General features: G+C 39.7%; 1 protein-coding gene across 2 annotated transcripts in view; it reads left to right on the top strand.

Annotated features, from left to right (window-relative positions):
* The window catches only part of PTCH1 (patched 1), a 73378-nt gene extending 53385 nt beyond the window's left edge, over positions 1-19993 (top strand). For both annotated transcript variants that reach the window (XM_057369979.1, XM_057369978.1), the window contains exons 16-24: positions 1470-1612; positions 3550-3733; positions 5189-5469; positions 6974-7111; positions 9073-9215; positions 12130-12229; positions 13532-13786; positions 14837-15365; positions 16840-19993. In XM_057369979.1, coding sequence (XP_057225962.1) covers positions 1470-1612; positions 3550-3733; positions 5189-5469; positions 6974-7111; positions 9073-9215; positions 12130-12229; positions 13532-13786; positions 14837-15364 — 1772 coding nt within the window. In that variant the 3' untranslated portion in view covers position 15365; positions 16840-19993. The remainder of the gene's footprint in view (positions 1-1469; positions 1613-3549; positions 3734-5188; positions 5470-6973; positions 7112-9072; positions 9216-12129; positions 12230-13531; positions 13787-14836; positions 15366-16839) is intronic.
* The last annotated feature ends 673 nt before the right edge of the window (positions 19994-20666 follow it).

Raw genomic sequence — 20666 nt, forward strand, 5'->3', positions numbered from 1 at the left:
TCTGGCTGCTTTGTGAGAAACTGACATGGAGCTGGACTTGGCCCAGAAGGGATGGATTGGTATTTTTGCATGCCCTGAGTAGTGTTTCCCCTCTCTGCAATGCCAACAAGCCGTGCTTTTTTTAAAGGGAGCCTCAAGGTCCTTTGGTGATGCCAGAAAACCTGGTGACAAATTGTTCTCCTCCTGGGCCTGTGCTAGAGGACTGCGTGCAGAGATCTGGCAGGCTTCTTTCATCATTTGGTTCTCAGCCTGTTGGCTTCACATACTTGACATGATTTAGTGATGCAACATGGGAGGCAGTTTTCTAAGAAAGAGGGGATGAGTTTGTAAATAGGAACGGGTACTCTGTCCCAGAGGCAGTGTTGGCCGAGTGCATTTTCTCTTCCAGTGCTCTTATCTCAGTACAGCTGTAGCTAACCTATCCAGTCTGCAGTGATGGTTTTCATTACGGCTCCTCAGCCCAGCTGTGAGGTGGGTCAATGATTTCCTCCACCATCACTCCCCCGGCCTTTTTCCTCCGTTCTCTGGACATGCGGTTTGTCATCTGCTTGCACAGAGCCTCCTTGTGCTGCGCTGTGGCTTCCTGTACTAAATCTGATCCAAATTTCTGCTGTGAGGTATTCCCTCCCCCTTGAAGGGTGGCAAGGAGGAAAATAACAGTTGAGAGTGAATAGGTGTTGGCTGTGATCTTTACATGTGCTGGCAGCAGATCCCATGACTTGTATTAGCTGCACAAGTTGAACAGATGGAACAAATTGACAAAATCGTGTTCACTCACGCTGTGCTTGAGGAGCAGCTGAGTTGCTGTTTGAAGTTGAAAGTTTGAGTGTGTTTTTCTCCCCCCTTGTAGTGGAATTTCTGGTTATAGTAGAAGCTATTGCCCCAGTGCTCTGCAGTAGCCCAGAACAGTTAATGAGAGCGGTGTGTGTCCTCCTCTGCGGCTCAGTGCACTCAGCCAGGGTTTTGGTGAGACAGAGGGGAGTAAGGAGAATGTTTCCCTTCTAGGTGACAGACTAAGTGACTCCTCTGGTTGTAAGCTGGTGAAGTTGGATGAGGGCTGAGCTCAGCCCTTTTCTGTTCTAGACAAGATTAACTCTTTCCCACACATTTCTCCAAGGCGTTGCACTTGGGGAAGATCTTCGATTTCCCAGGAGGGAACACCATTTTATGCCAGCTTGCCAGCTCAACTTCGCTGGTCTGTACAACCCTGGAAAACTCCTGGGGCTTTTCCCTTGCATTTTCATGCTTCACTGACTTTCTTTGGATGAAATACTGGATGTGCAACTGGTACTTCCCACACACTAGTGGACAGTGTGGAGCCCTAAATTTAGGAGGCATYCAGTCAATAATTTTCATTCTGATTCAACTATGAAAAAGCACCCTTATTCTTTCTTCTTCTGAAATTTGTTTGTAAGAGTGATTATTCACCTTCTTGTTCTGTTTTCCCCTTGCCTCCCTTAACTCTTCAGGACTTCAGGATGCGTTTGACAGTGACTGGGAAACTGGGAAGATCACTTACAACAACTATAAAAATGGTTCCGACGATGCTGTTTTGGCTTACAAACTCTTGGTACAAACAGGCAACCAGGCAAAGCCCATTGACATCAGCCAGGTAGTGTATCCACTGAGTCCATGCTGGTTTACACAGCAAAACACAATCATCAGGAGTTCGGGGAGGTCCAAAGACTTCAAAGGTCATAGCTTCTTTTTTCCATCTCAAGGAGCTGAATGTCTGAATTACACCTTTCTTGTGCAACCTTACTGGCTTTGCTGAAGCCATTTGTCAGCTGCAGTATGGCCTATGTTGCAAAGTCTTCAAATCAACATGGGGAATGCCAGTCCTTGACTGTTGCTGGTTGGTGTGCATTTTGTGTTCCTGTGCCAGACATACTCAGTTTCCATGGAAATTAGTATGAAAAATGCTTCTSTGCATCTGTAGGTGTAGGGAGTTTAGTTCTATGCCAGACATTTGCAATTATTTGATTTGTTCCTAYTGATTTGTGCAGAGCAGAACATTTTAAAAAAGGAATTGATGAACTGTAGAAGGAGACTRAAATGATTACATGCAGTATCATATCCTTGTACTGCCATCGCTAAATACATCTAAACTGCTGTAGARCTACAAATGGCAGTTGTTAGAGCTGCCTAAATAAAATATGCCTGAGGTTACCACACCATATGACTGCATTTGCTGTAGCCATTTGTAGGTGGAAATAGATAAGGAAAGACTCCTTACCTAAAATTGGTTTTCAGACCTTGAAGAAGAAATTCTGTAATAATGTACCTTCTCCTCTCTAAGAGTCATCATCGACTCACTGTGCTTTCAGGCAGAAAAATAGTGTTTCTAATGAGCTTCTTGGCAATTCTACTTGTTGTCTTTTTTTTTTCTTCCTGGCATTAAAGGTGACAGATTTACAGGGTACATTGTTCAAAGTTACTGTAGTGTGTGAAACACACTGCTGTATAGCAACATGCAAAATGCTGTCAGGTCTGAATGAAGCTTCAGCTATGAATTAGGCAAAGAAAGGGAGTTGAAGAGAAAACCTTCAGTGAGATTTTGTTTAGCAGAGTGTACCAGGTACGCTGTGGAACAAACGCAATTGGACTGCAGCTGCTGATATAATTTCCTGTGCCTGGGAGGGAGAAAAGTGTGGTGCACCCACAGGGGTTGAGTGCTGTACTCTGCAGTCCCAGAGACAGCTTGAAGACATACAGTTGTTGCATATCCTGTGGACTAATTGAATCCAGATCCTTGGAATCCAACTTTTTTTTTTTTTTTTTAACTGCTGTCACTGTTGTTTTTCATTTCATTAAAAAGACCTGGAACTGGAGCCGAGCCAGAATTTTAAGTAAACAAAACAAAAAACCCCAGTAATACTTTTCACCCATGGAGTCCTCTGTCAGAGCTCTAGCTGTGCAGGATTTGGCTAACAGAACCCTGGAAGTGTACCACTGCTGTTTACTCCACAGATGCATTTGCCCACAGTGACCCAAATAACACAGGGCACTCATCTGCTTTTTTGACGCTGGGCATTTTCTGAATACATAGGTCATAGGAGGCAAGTGTTAGCAAAATTTATACAGATGTTGTTTTATTTTTATAGCTCTCCTCCATTTACTGGGTGGCATTTCCTTCAGTGTTAACAACAGAGGTTAACTACACACAGACATGTATAGGGACTCTTGCCAGGTTTTCTTTCCATGTCTTTAAATATGTTTCTCTAACTTGGTTGTTTTTCATTCTTGGCTGCAGTCTTTCAGAATTTAGATTTAATTGGTTCAGTCTATTCTGGAACCATTTGCTGATTTAGTGGTTATTGTAAATATTATATGAATACTGATTTTATAGATAACCACTGTCACTGCAATTTTTAGATTTTGTGTTTCTTGTCAAATAATAGTTTACTGGTAAGTCCCTTCAAGTGAAAATTCGTGTTCTYTTGCTTTTGCCCTCCTCTATGTGTGTTGCATCTCCAGGCCATTATGTTGGCAAGAGCCCTGAAAGCAAAACTCATTCTGAAAGGCTTCTAATTTTTTTCCACTCTGCAGTTGACTAAACAGCGTCTGGTGGATGCGGATGGAATCATTAACCCAAATGCTTTCTACATCTACCTGACAGCCTGGGTTAGCAACGACCCTGTGGCCTATGCTGCCTCGCAAGCCAACATCCGCCCGCACCGCCCCGAGTGGGTCCATGACAAAGCAGACTACATGCCAGAAACACGGCTGAGAAGTAAGCAGCATTTCATCTTAACATCCTACAGTTTACATGAGTGCCCCCACCCCTTCTTTTGGGCACCAGTAACTCCACCTGGCTGATGTTGTGCAGGGCCTAGAAGCATAAGCAAGATAATACGTTGTGTTATGCTGTAGTCATAGGAGATCCAAGCTCCACTGCAACTGTGACACCACTGCAGGGTTTTATCATGTTGAGTAATGAGCTATAGAGCAGTTTAAAGCTCTAAAAAATTATAAGTATTGYTTTTTTTAGTGTCACCTGATAGTTCTGTCTCTGTGAGAAATGGGGGGATTTCATGAAATTTCTGCCTAAGTTACTCTGAAATTTCATTTCTGAAATTCTATCATGGTTGTGCTCAATTACTTAAGAAATTTTTCCTGAAGTAACTCATACACTCAGCTACTGCACCGATATGGTAAAAGATCTACTTCACTAGGGAATAAGTCCCACTTCACACCATTCACTGTTTTCCTGGCACTAATACCGTTGTCATTGCTTTGCTTCAGCTTTCAATTTATTGGGAGGATTGCTAATTGAACACTGATAGGGAAACGTAGAGGGCGTATAGGGGACAACTGGTGCACTTGGAARTGTGATTGGATAACCATGCTTCAGTTTATTCGAACCCTAGAGCTTTGTGGCAGTCAGCCAAGTCTTGCCTTAATGAAAATTTATAGTTGAGATTATAATAGAGCAAATCATGTTAAGCAAGTCAACTGAATGAACCTGCAGGGTCCGGAACACACAATGGCAGTAACCAAATGCTTCTTGTAGAAGCCTTTTTTTTTCTAGTCATAGAGTAGACCTTGCATTACATTCAAAAAGTAGTATGGAGAGTGCTGGTTTGTCAAATTATTAAAGGATAAAAAGACACTTATTTCCTCAGTAAGCCACTACTTTTATATTAGGGTTTTTTCGACCAGTAATTTCCATCAGTAATAGAATGTGGATCTCTGAATCTGACTTTCAAAATATTTGATCAAGACTAATTTTTCTCTAGTTTTGTGTCAGTGGATCTCAGTTAATCTCAGGGAAATGACCTTTGATTTTGAAGAAACTGCACTGTGTAAAAGAGGAGCACTTGGATAATGCGTTTAAATGATGYGATTAACTACTTTATGTTTCAGTTAGGGATTTTTGACCATCTATTCAGTAAAAACCAGGACATGTATYGAAAGATACCTGTTAAATTATATATGAGTATTTTGAACATGATGTAGGCTGTGTTCATCCCATTGCACTGCATGATAAAATAGAGTAATCTCRGGTACTGCTTCCGGTTATTTATTTGAGACTTTTTAAAATGCCATTCATTTCAAACAAGTAAAATCTAAATTCACCACCTTTTATGTATTTTGCTGTGGAGAATAAAATGTTTTGCTAGCCATAGCCTCTGTMTACCATCTTCTTCCCAAATACACATGTTAACACTTCTTTCATTTTCCCTAGTTCCAGCAGCTGAGCCCATTGAATATGCTCAGTTTCCTTTCTACCTCAATGGATTGCGTGAAACTTCTGACTTTGTGGAGGCTATAGAGAAAGTGAGAGCTATCTGTAATAACTACACGAGCCTGGGGATCTCCAGCTACCCAAATGGTTACCCGTTTCTGTTCTGGGAGCAGTATATTGGACTTCGTCACTGGCTCCTCTTATCCATTAGTGTGGTTTTAGCTTGCACGTTTCTGGTGTGTGCCCTCTTCCTCCTAAACCCCTGGACAGCTGGGATCATTGTAAGTTTATTATAAGGGTCTTTGTTGAAGTCAAATTCCTTTCAGCATAGCTCTTGCTGTAGTCGGGAAGGTTTTGTTTATGTCTGGGCCTCTCTGGTGGAGTATGTATATTGCATCATTCATTATATATTTATTCAACTTGAGGGGGTAGGGTTCATGCTAAAGGTACAAACCTTAACAACCTCAATCTCCTGACCCGCTTTTTGCAGGTTTAAAGGTTTCTTAGAAAGGTACATAAACTTTTACCCTTGCTCAAAACGCACTAACATAAGAAATATAGACAGACAGGAAAATTAAGAGCTTTATTAAAGTAATTTCTAGTTCTATAGTCCTTCTCCGCTTTTGTCACACACAGTTATTTTTCAAGGCAGTTGCTTATGACTAGCTTACCCGTGAATTTTCCCAGTGATTTCTGAATGAATTCTTTCCAGGAARAACTGAAATGCTTATGCTGTACGATATGCACTGTGGAAAGACTGTAACTGAGCTGTTGAGGAGAAAAAGCATAAAATTGTAAACTGCAGAGGATATTCTTCCATGCTTTCTACGAGGCACCATAAGCCTCTCAGTAAACATTCAAGTTAAATTGAATGATGATGTTCCTATGTTTAAATTCCATAAACTATAGTATGGTTTATAAAATGCCAGAAGTAGAAAAGCATAACACAGTTACTAGTTTTTGTAATGTACATTTATATGACAGGTATGTTAAAAGGTAAATGTTTAGTCTAGAATATTTTTCATAGCACTTAATCAAGCAATTTATGTTATTATGCTTGATTCATTAGCTTATAAAATCATTTATTGTAATGCATACCTTTTTCCCCTTGGAAAAGGCATTTGTTTTCAGAATCCACCATTGCTTTTATAAGTGTGTCTATTTTTTTTTTTTCTGCTTGGCTTTAGCTACTTTTAAAGTTGATTCTCCAGATTTCCTCTCCTCCYTTTTCCTCAATTTTATTACAAGATAGATGAAAGAAATATAAAAGCTTCCCCTTATATTTAACTGTTCACTTTGTCCATGTAAATCCCCCCAACTATCTTAAAAGCTCTGGGTCCCTCTGTAACCTGAGATGCATCAGCTGATAATGGCATTAACTTTCTTCTGGGTTTTAGATACCCTCACTTACATTTGCACTTCTGCAAAAGGGAGTTCAAAAACAGGTAGTCAGAAGATACTTTTTCTGGGTGGATTGTCTGAAAGACAGGTGAAAAAGAAAAATGTACCTGTTGGGAGTATYCATGATAAGGGGAATAAATGGTTCTTCAGGTCACTGATAGACTGTAACCCATGCCAAACTCGTGCTTCATCTGTTAAGTGGTTCTTGGGGTGTAATTTAGACTGGCTCTTCAGCATTCATTGCCATTGAGAACAATGAAACAAATAAAAGCACCTTGTCTTTGGTGAGGAATATGTCTWATGGTAACCATGTTATTTTGAAATGTCTTTCTCTTCATTRTCTGGAGTGTAAGTAGTTACTAACAGATACTTGAAATCACCTAGGTGGTGGTGCTGGCGCTGATGACTGTGGAGCTGTTTGGCATGATGGGTCTAATTGGAATAAAGCTGAGTGCAGTTCCTGTGGTTATCCTGATTGCTTCTGTTGGCATTGGTGTGGAATTCACTGTTCACGTGGCTTTGGTAAGTAAAATCAAGAAGCACTTTAAAAACGTTTTAAAATAAAATGGTGGCAATGTTCAGGTAACAAATCCTTACAGTCTCTTGTTGATGTCATTCTCAGAAGAAAAGTGGTCAYAGTTTTGTATGCCTTTCTGTTTGTCTCATGGGAACAGAGTTGATCTTGATGAAGTAGATCCTGATTATTGAATCAATGTCCCAGGAGACAAGAGATGATACATTAACTGTGATACCTGGTTGTCTGATTGATGCAATTATACAGAGAAAAGAGAGATCTTAAATCACCTTGCTTCAGTCCAGACTGATCCTTGTTGTGAAGCCTTGTTGGTTTTGCTTCAATGTTACACAGCTTTTCATTCCCTTTTGCTTGTAGATTGTCTGACTTGCAAAAAGAATTCTTCAGAGTAGATTTTCGAAATCAGATACCATGTTATTTGGTATTTCTGGGCCTCTAGAATGTGAAAATATTTTAATTAATGTTGTCTTTGTAATATCTGCACCTTCTTTTCAGAAGCCATTGGCTAATAATAGTGGGCACGCCATCGGCTAATAATAGTGATCACAATCATATGTCTATAGGAAAACTTTTTTCTGCTGTTTATCTTCTGGTTTAGATGATGTATAGAGTTAGGGCACATAAARTAGCCCTAAATGAAAAGAATTATTTTAAGAAAAACCATAGTGGAAGTAGGGTAAGGTTAAAGAGGAGCAGTTGGATCCCTCAAGTGATGATCATTTTTTTCCCCTGCTGCTATGGGTAGTTAGACTTTTGGAGGTAAATGAGTTTGCTTTGACTTGGAGTAGTTTGGGAAGTGTTAGAAACTAATGGTGTAGAAAAGAAAAAGAGAAATGACAGCTTCTTAGTATTGCAGATTTAGAACAGAAAAACTGGAATAAAAAAGGATGAAACAGTTGTTTCTAGATGGGAAGAAAGTAATTTAATTTACAGGACTTAACAGTTCACTTGTGCCTGAAGGTAAAATGCCAAGCAAACTGAAAATAGTGGTTTTGTCATATTGACACTGGAGATAAAAACTTTGGGACATGTAAACAGTCAAATCAATGTTGTATAAACAAAAAAGGCAGTGCTGGAACTGTTAATACAGAACTTAATTGAGTTTAAGAGTGATTCACAATTCACTTGTGGGTCAGTTCTCTGCTATTACTTGTGAATTGTGACCTTGGGGTTTTTTTAGTTCTAGAGAAGTGAGACTTAAATTCCAGGACTGGGAGATAGCTGCTTCAGCACATATCTTGATAGCCACTAGAGGAATAACCAAACAGAGCCCTTACAAATCACAGGAAGATCAGCCAGGTTCTTGTTTCCTCAAACCATTAAGTCATACAAGAGCAGACAAATTCATATTGAACATCAGCATTTGAGTGTTCTTTGTGCAGCTTACTCATAAGGAGTTGGAAGGATAAAGGCTGTTCAATGTTCAGCTATTGTTGTTTAGGCGCTACCATGCCCAGCACTCTCCTTAAGGCAATTTTGTATGTATAGAACTGTGATTTTGAAGTACTAAAAGTTTCTAAAGCATTTATTTTGAGTGAAATGAAAGTTAAAAGAAGTCCTGGAAGCTGTGGACCCACGAGAATGGGAGGAGTAGCCCTACGTTTTCACACTTGAAGTACTTTCACCATGACATGAATTCATTTCAGGTGGAAATAAGCAAAGTTGGAGACAAAAGGCTACTGTTGCAAGCAGGYATTGCTTCCAGAATTATTACTATGGTCTGGCTCCGTCATCAGTGCTCACTCTGGTTGTGTGACTTCAGCGCAGCAGCTATGTGGTATGACCACAAGACCAGGCCTTYGCTCAAGGGTTAGCCAGCTACAGAGATAACTTCGAAAAACTGTAGTTTGGAGTCATCAACTGATGGAAAACTGTGTATGCTAGGAGAGAGGCTGTTTGGAAGGTTGTATGCATCTGCCTAATGAAACTGACTTTTTTTGTTTTTCAGGCATTTTTAACTGCCATGGGAGACAGGAACCATAGGGCAGTGCTTGCATTGGAACACATGTTTGCACCAGTGCTGGATGGCGCTGTGTCCACTTTACTTGGGGTGTTAATGCTTGCAGGATCAGAGTTTGATTTTATTGTCAGGTAAAGCATTTCTATGTGCTGACTTTTCTTTCAAAAATAAAATTAAGTGTGCCTTTAATTTTTAGTCACTTCAGTGAATCTGTCATTTTATTACTATGCATGGTGTGTCAAGTATGCTTACATCATGGTCCTGCTTTTCCTCTGTTTTATTAACTCCTTGTTACTTGCTAGACATGGTAGTGTTTCCCTTGCTAACATTAAAATCTCCTCCAGGAAAATCCAACATCTAACACGAAAGAGCGCAAAAATGTTGCCCTTTAGAAAGTTTGCTAATTCTGGGTTTGAATTAGTTCAAAGCATCTTGTRTTGTCCAGTGTTAGCTGCATCTGTCCTTTAGCCTTGAGGTCCTCCAGATTTCTTATATGCACAAAAATTTGTGTGCAAAGGACATGTGAATCTACAAACATTTAACTGTGCTGCAAGTGACTCTCTCAGGGCCTTCCCCTTCTATCCTTATGTGGGGTTTACCCAATGAGGAAAATTGGGGGCAGGGGGAAGAACGCCCTGTTTGGGAGCTGGGGAACCATAAATATGAACACAGAACTTCATACTAAAATTTTGTACCGCAAAGCCTAAAGGCCCTTCTGTTTAGAACTACAACCAGGCTGTTTCTTGTGAACATAATTAAGAATGTGAATTCATCAAGTATAGAGGAAAGCAAGCTTTTCGTTGAGGGGAATTTGAGAAGTGCAATGAAACAGATCCTATTCTATTCCAAACAACCTGTGGAGCTCTGCAAAATGGCTAATCTTAGAAGTAACACAGGCTCTTTGTGGTAAACTACAGCACACATGCAAAAAATAATMCAAGCCCTAAAATGGAACTGAGGTAGAAATGGGCCAAATAAAAATGCTTTGAAAGATGGCTTAACTTCTTAGGTGGACACAAGATGGAGAGATGTCTAGACTTAACTGACATCCATTTGACAACAAGAACAGCAAAATGTCAGGGGCAGGAACTGAGAGAATGACTGCTAAATCTCATCAGGCTTTTTGTTTATATATGAAAGAAATTTGAAGAAAGCAGGCACTTTGCAGTTAGATCTCATGAAACCCACATGAGGATTATTACTATGCAGGTATTCGTGAAATAGATTTTTTCCCCTCCCAAATCACTATTTTTAACTTTATTGATATTGAAGAAGTAGATTTATTCTTTATGACCTTTTTTTGTAAGGGTTGGAACATTTTGACATACAGGTTGCTGATAGATTTAATCTAAATTTACAGAAGTACATTTGGTGTGCTACTTACCTACTTAACAGACGAGATTTTAGCATGCATTTTTGTATCACAGCAAATGGAAGATTGTAGCAGCCCTTCACACCAAATTTGGATTGGATGTGCTCTCAGTTTATAAAATGAGCTTTCAACTTTTCAACTTACTTTATTTTACTTTTTTTTGGCCATCAGTTTCTCATTTTATAGCACAATCTGACTTTAGTTTGCCTTGTTTAAAAAATAAAATAAAATAAACTATGGGGAGCCTGAGCATTGTTACAGTGGGTGAAGAAGATCCCAAACTTCCGGAAAGGAACAGATTAGTCCAGCAATGTGGAAGATTAAGTAAATTAACAGACATTGTATACACCAACTGGTCAAAGCTTTAATCCTCTTGTTTATTCTAACATTAGATGGATGAGATGCAAATGTTTTTAATGCGTGTTGTTGATCTGTGTCCCAGTTTAAAGTTCTGGTGGTTTATGTTAGTAGAGTAGATTGGCTTGCTGATTTTTGCTAATGCAGATCAGAAATTCCCAAATGTTTACAATAGCAGGATATTTATAGTTTTACAGGAGTCTGATATAGTTGATCAGATGTGGAAACAGGGAGGCAGTAAAGTTTGTTGCCAGCTAGACAATGTAATCAGACCCATTAGTAGCAAACTTGCCCTCTGTTCTTCTCCTTTGCCTTCTCCTCCAGGAATTTACCAAGACTGGGTCCTTGAAATCATTAGTTACAATGCAGCCTTAAGTTTAGTCTGAGCCCCAGCTGTGCCGAATACCAACTACTAGCAAGACTTTCCTTTTACTGACAAGTTTACCTTGGTATTCATGAAGGATCCCAGACCTTAGCCCTCAGTGGTGGGAAAGGACAACTACTTGTGCACTTTTCTCTTCTTCCATAGTATTTTAGCCTTTATGTTTGAATTGGCTGACGCAAAACAAGAGTATTCAGAGATGCTAAATTGTTCAACAAAAGATTAGCCTGCAATGCAGCTCTGCCATTGTGGAACGCTCTTACTCAGTACAATGCTGAAGCTTACTATAGAATGGGCATTTTCTTTGCAGAAAGCGGGTCCCTGTGTTGTAAAAGCATTGCAATTCAAGCTGTTTGGTAAAACTGGAACTCACAGAATTCTAGGCGTTAAGTTTGATTAATGAACAGCAAGGAAAACCTTTACCTGATATACTGTAGATTTAATTAGACATTCTGCTGTAAGTTGCAGAAGCATTTCACAGTGGATTAGCTGCTGGGAGAAGAGGGCTTCTTTTCCTTCTAGGCTAAATTGTTTAAATTCTACACCCTTCACTTCATTTGTTTGCTTCTGCTGGATTTTCACTAATGGGGGCCCCTTTTCATTGTGTTTGTGCTTTCAATCCATTCAGCCATTCCCTGCACATTCCATATTTTTGTGTTTGTGTAGCACATTCATAAATAACATTACATGCTTCTAGATTCTGGGAAATTAACAAATGTATTTTTTTTCTTTCCTTTCTCAACTAACACTTTGTGGAATGTAGCTTCTCTAATTCAAAAGGTAAAAACCCTTGTATCTTATATGGAAAGTGATATAATTGTTTACTTCAATGTTAGTAGTATTATCTGTGTTATTTTAATATATGCAGGAGTAATTTGTTTCTAACAATATTTGTGKCTATTCTCTCCCCCAAACCCTTTAAACTGTACTTCAGGTATTTCTTTGCTGTTTTGGCAATCCTTACCATTCTGGGAGTTCTCAATGGATTGGTGCTGCTTCCTGTTCTTCTCTCATTCTTTGGACCATACCCTGAGGTCAGTAAAATTAATGGCAAACAGAAAACTATGTCTGTACCAGTGTCCTCCTCAAACAACCCCCATTTTTTTAGAAGCTGTTTTAAAAATTTTCTTGGATTAAGTTTCTTGCTCTCAGGCTTTTAAACAATTTTTATTAAAAGTTCTGTTCATTATGTAGTTGATACTATATTTTTAAAGCTTTTTTTCATAAGTCTTCATTTAGAGGTCACAATAAGCAAACCTGATTACATTATTTATACTATTAGCATAATGTGATATGCAAACAAGTTTGTAAAATAAGGATTTCCATCAATATTTTGCAAGAGAACGTTGTTTTATAAACATAACTTCTTCTTTCCTACCTCGCTGGCTCTGTTGCATTCCTCAAAGTGTTTAACTGAGCAGACCACCAGGGAAGCCTGTGTTGACCAACACACACAGTGGTGGTCCACGGACCACACCCTGATAACCATGATTGGTCTGCCAGAAGGTCCCTGCTGTCCAGTCACCTCTCCCTGCAGCATTCTTCTGCCTCAAATAACATTTTTGATGCGGGGAAGGCTTCACTTAGATGTTGATGATTTTATAGTACAAAGCCTAAGCCCACACTCTAGGATTCACAGATATCAACTTTATATTAGATTGTTGGTCATTCATTACCTAGTCTGTAGGTAATACAATTAACATTGTACATCACATTTCAGTAGAAACAGTGTCCTATGTTTCACATGTCTATATATATGTGTGTGTCCAAGAGTAACACACAAGGTATATTTCAGAAGTGTTTGAGTTCATTTAACATTAGTAAAACACCTTTGACAACAATGCGTAATCTCTTAATTCCTAATGGTATGCATGASCTGTCACATACTCAAAGTTTATGTGTGTGTTATTACTATATCTATTGTTGTGAGGTGTGTATCCACCTCTCTTTGCACATCAACAGAGTCACACTGTTATTAGACATTTGAGGTGATTTTACAAAATCACGGCTAATGCTTGCTGAAGGGAAGGGAAGCCTGCATATTATTTTTATTTTTGTATTTACAAGTGCAAGTGCATGCGCAAGCACACATATATGCACGTCCTGAAACAGTGATACCCAGAAGAATCTGTGTAGTCTTGTTTACATACATATCCACAGGAGATCATGGCTTGTATTCTTCTACTAATTTTTTTCAGTCCAGTATCTATGTTCACTACTTGCTAAGGTTGTCGTGGCATGGCAGGGTGTACTGGGCTGGACATAGTTTGTGTAAAGGCCTAATGATTAAAAGGGTAAAACTAGCTGAATGTAACTGAAAATGTTTCTGTCACCAGGTTTCTCCAACCAATGGACATGACAGATTGCCCACACCATCTCCTGAGCCACCCCCTGGTACCGTGAGGTTTGCACTGCCACCTGGACACACAAATAATGCTTCGGATTCCTCTGATTCTGAGTACAGCTCTCAAACCACAGTATCTGGCATCAGTGAAGAGCTTCATCAATATGAGGCCGTGCGAGGTCCTGGGGCACCAGTCCACCAAGTGATAGTGGAAGCCACTGAGAATCCTGTCTTCGCAAGATCCACTGTAAGTAGCTTTCAAATGGACTAGCAGAAGGGCAAGAAGAAGGTTTTTTTGGTGGGTTTTGGTTTTGGGGATTTTTTTAAAAACTATTTATTTTCATGGAAAACTTTCATATTTTGGGCTGACTGTGCTTGTGACTTCGTGCCAAAACCTGTAAGCAGGGAGTGAAGTATTTCCTCATTCTCTCCTTTAGAATCAAATTGGGGTAAAGCAGTCGTACAAAAGCACAGGCCTTTGGCATGGATAGTTGCTGTTACATTCTATTGGCACCAGCCACAAGAGAGAGCTCTCAGTCTGTTTGATGATTGTTTTCAGAGAGAAGGAGGAGAGATTACAAGATCCCAACCTTTTTCACACAGCTCCTCGTGGATTGCTCTTGTATACCTCTCTGTGACAGCACATTTTGGGGGAGAAAGATTAGAGCCAGAATAAAGTAGTTTCAAGTCTTGGGCCTTGTTGCATCTTGCTACTGAGTTGGCATAATTGCAGTTTCAAAGGAAAGTGAAAAAGCTCTGTCTCCTACCCCTGCTGATGTTGCATGCTGAGCTGCAATGTGGATCTGGTTTTGTTCAGCAGAGGCCTAGAAATAGGTACAAGCACAGCCACATTTGAAGTTGGTCACGGTTTATTGACTGATGTAGCTGCTGTACTTCACGCTTTTTATGGAAATCAGAAAACAGATTCCTACAGTCTATACAAACTGCCTTACTAAYATCCTGTGTATGTTCCCTGCATAGAATAGACCCTTTTCCAAACTGCTGCAATTCTACTTGTGAAGATCAAGTGCTTGTCACCCATCCCTTTGAAAAGATGGGCCAGCATGTAGGAAGCTTAAAATAATGTTTTCAGCTGTCATCCTGTGTCTTTCTGAAGATATGCTTTCCAGGTTTTAATAACTTCAGACAAAAACCATGGAAAAATCAATTATCAGATTCCACAACATTATCTTTGTAGTTAGAGCATTATTATWATTATTCTCAGCATATAATATAAGCAAGCATAGTATTTGTTGGGTTGTCTTGTCAGAGGCATAACCGTGCTTGTCTGTCTCAGGTGGTCCAGCCAGAAGCGCGGCATCAGCAGAGTCCCAGGCTGCCGTCGAATCCAGAGCCCAGCTCGCAGCAGCCGTGGCCCCAGGGGAGACAGCCCAAACGGGAAGCGAGGGAAGGGCCGCGACCGCCTCCTTACCGCCCTCGCAGGGACGCTTTTGAAATTTCTACTGATGGGCACTCGGGAGCCAGCAGCAGGGATCGCGTGGGCCCCAAGRCCCGTTCCCACAGCGTGAGGAGCCCGGCGTTTGGGGCTGCGGGTGCCGCGGGAGCAGCCTACTGCCAGCCCATCACCACTGTGACCGCCTCGGCTTCGGTCACTGTCGCTGTCCACCCCGCCCTGCACAGCCACGGCTCTCGGGGAGCGAGCTTCCCATCCTATGAGGGACACCACGAAGCTGGCCATGCGCCATTCGAGGACCCCCATGTGCCTTTTAATGTGCGGTGTGAAAGAAGAAATTCTAAAGTAGAAGTTATAGAATTGCAAGATGTTGAATGTGAGGAGAGGGTACCTGGCAACAGCTCACAGTAAGGTAAGAGCATCCTGTGTAAATGCAAGCCTTGGCAACGGTATGATCAGAAGAATGACAAAAAATAAAGTTTCTCAGAGGTACCTTTTCTTTAGGTAGCATTACTTATAGATCACACTGATCACCTAAGATCTGCTAACCGTTAATGTAGTGCATTTGGCACTAGACATGAGGCTGGCTAAGACAGTACTCTCCAGCACTGAGAAGTCATAGTACTTTCAGATATGAGCTACTTCAAAGAGCCTTGCAAAACAGACAAGTACATAATACAATCCCAGTTTACCAGATGAGGAAAATGAAGCAGAGATGTTGTGTAACATTTCAGAGTTGTGTGACTGCACTTGCCATTGCACAAGTCCTGTCTTCTGATCCCTGAATCAGAAAATTCTCTAATGCTCTGAAATGTTACTTAAAATGACGTCATCTAGGAGAGTGTAAAGTTGCCAGCTACTTCAGGAGTTGTCATTTCTTGAATAAAATAGTTCGTGAAAGAATTTAAAGTCCATAAGGAGGACCAARTACCTCTGGAAGATGAGCTGAGTGAGAAGTGAGAAGTCCTAACCATGCCTAGTGCACTGCTGCTCAGCAGGGTGTCCCTTTGCTGTTTGGGGGGGGACCTTCAGAGTCTACTCATTGAGGAGGTGTCTGAGCCAACCTCTGCCTTGCCTGGAGCAGCTGCAGTGGCTGTTGCAGATTTGCAAAGGGTAGAGCTACCCAYTGAGTTTTAAACTTGAAGCCTTTTGGGTCTCTTACCTGAAAAACTATTTCTCATTATTTTTACACTGTTTATTCACTTGTGGGGGGAAAAGTGATAGAATAGTTACTTATCTGTGGGCTCCTGGTTTTTCTTTTTGCTTGTCTGAGCTTTTCAGTGACAGATACTAGTTTGAGCAGAGAAAGTAATCTTATTTYGATTCTAGAATGTTTTGCACATATGCATGAGTGCACATGTATGCACACACACAGCGTTTTGATTGAAATTTTTATCATAAATCAAAATGAAACCACTTTCTGATTTGTAAAATGTCTCTCCAAGCATCCCAAAGGCATTAATAGACATGAATGTCTTTAGCCTTTCAGTCTAGAAATACGATAAGTAATAGTATCCCCGGAATAAGGAAATACTTGGGCTCAGCTTTTTCCAGGTGAAGTGCGTGGTAATATGAGATTCTTAAATAAGCTCAGAATTTGATGTAGCATACTTCTCCCTCAACTGTTCATTGGTTTTAACTGAATTTGTCACAGGTGTCTAAAACTTAAACATTAGGGAACTTAGAAATTAAAGCACCTCCATTTTTTTAATTGGCATCAGTATTTCTTCACCAGGAAATTAATGACTGAGATGAAAGCAGAGCTAGCATTCCCTGACTGCTAATTGTAAYACAAGAATCATGAAATGAGTTGGCTTAGTTTGATTTTGTTTGTTTTCTTGAAATTTAATAAATGTTTGTTGTTTTTTTCTCTTTTATTTGTACAGGGTAATACCTGAAGCAAAGAAGAGGCCAAAGATGGAAAACCGTATTCCAGAACTGCTTGAAGAGAAGAACTGCTTGAAGTTGTAGAAAAGGACATGCTGCATCAGGACAACAGTTCACTGTTACTGTAACCTATTGTATTATTTTGTTAAATAGTTCTTTTAAGTATTTAAAAGATGTACACATATGTAATATACAAAAGAATGATGTAAAGTAGTATAATCTGGAGTAATTTGCCTCTGGGCAATAGAATGGGGACAATATTGTGTGCGCTTTGTACTTTTTGTACATTGATCTCTGTGCCACAACTAAGCTTAATCTAGTTCTAAATTTCAGCATAAGTTGCTGCTGCTTAAATATTTTATAATTTACTTGTATAATTCTATGCAAATATTGCTTATGTAATAGGATTTTTTAAAGGTACATGTCTGTTTAAAGTATTTTAAATTTGCGTATCACAACCCTGTGGTAGTATGAAATGTTACTGTTAACTTTCAAACACGCTATGCGTGGTAATTTTTAAAATAAGCAGATATGAAGAAAAGCAAGTTAATCTTGGAGGCTTAAATAGATATAGCTATGTGCAGGTTTTGTTTTGCTGTATGTGTCCATGTGTGCATCTGGAAATATGCATGCTTTTGCGTGTATGTTCCTGGTGTACTGTAGTTTCTCTTTTACTGTATGTTAACACTTAGTGGGCTTACAAATCCACTGATGCTGATGTGAGTCTGGCTTTCCCTGTTAGCAGGCACTAGTGAAGTCTCTGTTGGGTTTACCAGCATATACAACTACAGACTGCCATCATCAAAGGCCTAACTACAATACTAGAAAAGACAGGGAGTTGAGGTTTGGGATTATGTTTCACTTCCCAGATCCCTAATGACTTGGTTCTGATGATTTTGTCATTTAACTGCCCCATGCCTCAATTTCTCATTCTGTAAAATGGTTATAACTACACTTACCTACCTCCCAGGAATGTTGTGAGGCTTAATTACTGTTTGTGTATTGCTTTGATTTTCTTTTTTTAACTTGCAAAAGGTGCCAGGTAAGTGCAAACGCTATAACCATTATTTTTTCGCTTCCAAAGGTGCTGGATATTGAGGTGCTGGTTATTATAGAAATACAATGAGCATCTGCCTTATTTTGATACTGTTAACTGTGAGTGGCATTAGAAGCTGAATAATTAATTATTTGATGGTGAGCCACAGCTTAGCTGTGTCATTACAACATTGAAAGCAGTATCTTTGATCACCTTATTTTCATGGCAGGAAGTAAGTTAATAAGTGATAAAAATCAAATGGAAGGATTTAAAAAAAATTATATATATTCACTTTTTAACTATAAATGGCTTTCTGGTGGGCCAGGACAGTAATGACACGTAAGGCCTGGGTAGTTCTTTTCTCTATTGTTTGTGTTTTCCCATGCTGCATAGGCACTTTTAATTAAAACAGCTAAACTGGGATCTCTTTGCGAAACTAATTTAGCTTTTTGTACTATTATTTTTAAACTAAAAGGGGATTGCTGCAGGTGAAGGGTCTGGAAAAACACTGCAACCTGTTTTCCAGCTGGAAACAAACCCTAGAACAAAGAACCTTTATTTAAAATAAGGCAACACAAGTTTTTATTATCTCTATCTTCTTTTTTCATCTTTTTTCTGCCCTTCTCCAAGCTGTTTTTTAGAGCAGGTAGATGTTCAGTTTTGCATTCAGATCCAAACACAACCAATATTCCGTTTCTAAATACAGCAGTGGTGGGGCTTTTCTTTACATATACCTGAACAGCAGTGGCCAATTCTTTGATGGGAAAGTGTTTTTCTCCGGTGGCTTCAGGGAGTCTATCTTTGCCCACAGACCTTGCCAGCAAAACAAATGGGGATAATTAGAATGCACAAATTTCCATGCCTTTTTTGCTCACTTGAAAACACTTTGATATGAGGCACTTGTTTACAGATCTCCAATGTGAACGCTCGAAGAGCAGGTGGCGAGAGCCTGGTGTCATTCCCGTGATACATAAGCTACTGTCTCAGTGCACACCAAGGGTTAATGGCGCGACTGCCTACTGGTCCAGTTCACTGTCTAACGTGAAAACTCTTGATGGCAAAAGATGAGGAGCCCCAATTTAGCACTAGCAGCATAGTGACCTCAGATCATACAAACTCTGCCACAAAACTGTATGATACTAATTGGAAGCTGCCTTCAAACTCCAAGCTTGTGTGCTCACATGCCAGAGCTTGGCGGGCTCCCACTTGCACCGTGCCGCAGGCTGCCTTGCTTCCTGCTCTTCCTCGGAAGGGAAGGGGCCCAGGGCAAGCTGCAGTGTCTCCCACCTGCCCCTGCCCAAGTCTTCCTGCGTGCTTGTTGTGTGGGTGAGCTGTCTGCTGCTTTGTGCACAATGTAGACCTTCTTCGATAGTCACATTGGCAAGGGGAGAACTCAGTGGCTGGCAACATTTATTTTGTTTTGGTTTTGTTTCTWAACTTTTTTAATCATGGGTGATATTTATATTTTTGTATCATAAGAATGTTTTTCTTACAGTATTTGTCATGCCARTTTATAACAAACAAGATGCAGGGATTTTATTTCTATTGGAAACACTATTACAGTTATGTTTTTACTGTTTAATGGATTTTTATTTGTATAGAGTGCTTACTAATGTTAAATAGGAAAGAGTATATAACATTTACATTATGGACTTGTTGTAGCTTTTAGTGTAAGGAGTTAAAAGGAAAAAAATATTCAAACTGGGTCTCATTGCCTGCCTGTTTGGTAGGAGTGGGTTTGTGTCATTTCAGTTACAAAGATAAAATTATGCCATATAATTTATTTATATGAAAATTTATTTTTGTAGTGTACATAGTAGTCATCAAGTCTTTTGACAGAAGTATATTTTTAAAGAGTTTATATGTAATGATGATACCATTATGTTTTGGAACACTGCTGAGATACAATTACCGTGCACACTTTTCCTTGTAAACCCCCTGGAGAAAAGAAAGTGTTTAACAGTGTTAAGAGAGAAAGAGAGTGTGAATATTCATACAATTCTGAACTGTGTTTTAGTTACCATTTGTGATCTAGTGTGGTTCTCATTTTAAGCTTTGAATGGAAATTGTACAAACTCTCTAAAAATTAATGTTCAAACACTGATAGAAATTCTAACATGAATAAAAAAAATATTATAACTTACTGGTTATGGATTTTGTTTTTTATGGARTTGTTCTGTATTTACTGCTGGTCATGTCTACAGGTGTAATCACTCTGATTTAGAGCAAGAATCTGAGATCTTTCAGTACTTGGATTGTTTGGGATATTCAGATTTGTCCATTTTGGAGCAGGAGCTATTTGTTACCCTGTCTAAATGCAACGTGGGTTACATGGGCAGCATTCTGGTCCTTGTCTGTTGATTCTGTTACCTTTGTTGYGTGTTGGGGGATAGGTTTAGGACTGGATTATACATGTCCTTCTCACTCTGAATGAAACAATTTGTGTAGACTGCAAACCCTTCGCTAAAGCACTTTATATACAGGTTATTTCTTCTTAGATGTGGTAGGAAATTCTTTGTCTTTTTCCCATCTCTGTGGTTTCTCCCTAAAGAGGATAAGAAAATCAGTCTGGTATTTCCACTAAGTGGAAGAAAAAATAGATATGGTGTTCTGAAAACTACAATCCTCCATACAAAGAGAGGCTCTTAACAAAATTCCCCCTGGGGAGTGTGCTCCTGCTTGCCAGAGAGGATGCAGGTCCCTGTGGYCTGCATGAGTCCCACTTGACAAGGAGAAAAGGCTACAATGGGCAGGCGAGTGAATGGTGTAAGCAGCAACAACTGTCTGAAG

The sequence above is a fragment of the Malurus melanocephalus genome, unplaced genomic scaffold, assembly GCF_030028575.1.
Source record: "Malurus melanocephalus ecotype Western Australia unplaced genomic scaffold, MMel_1.1 scaffold_117, whole genome shotgun sequence".
In the NCBI taxonomy this organism is placed as follows: Eukaryota; Metazoa; Chordata; class Aves; order Passeriformes; family Maluridae; genus Malurus; species Malurus melanocephalus.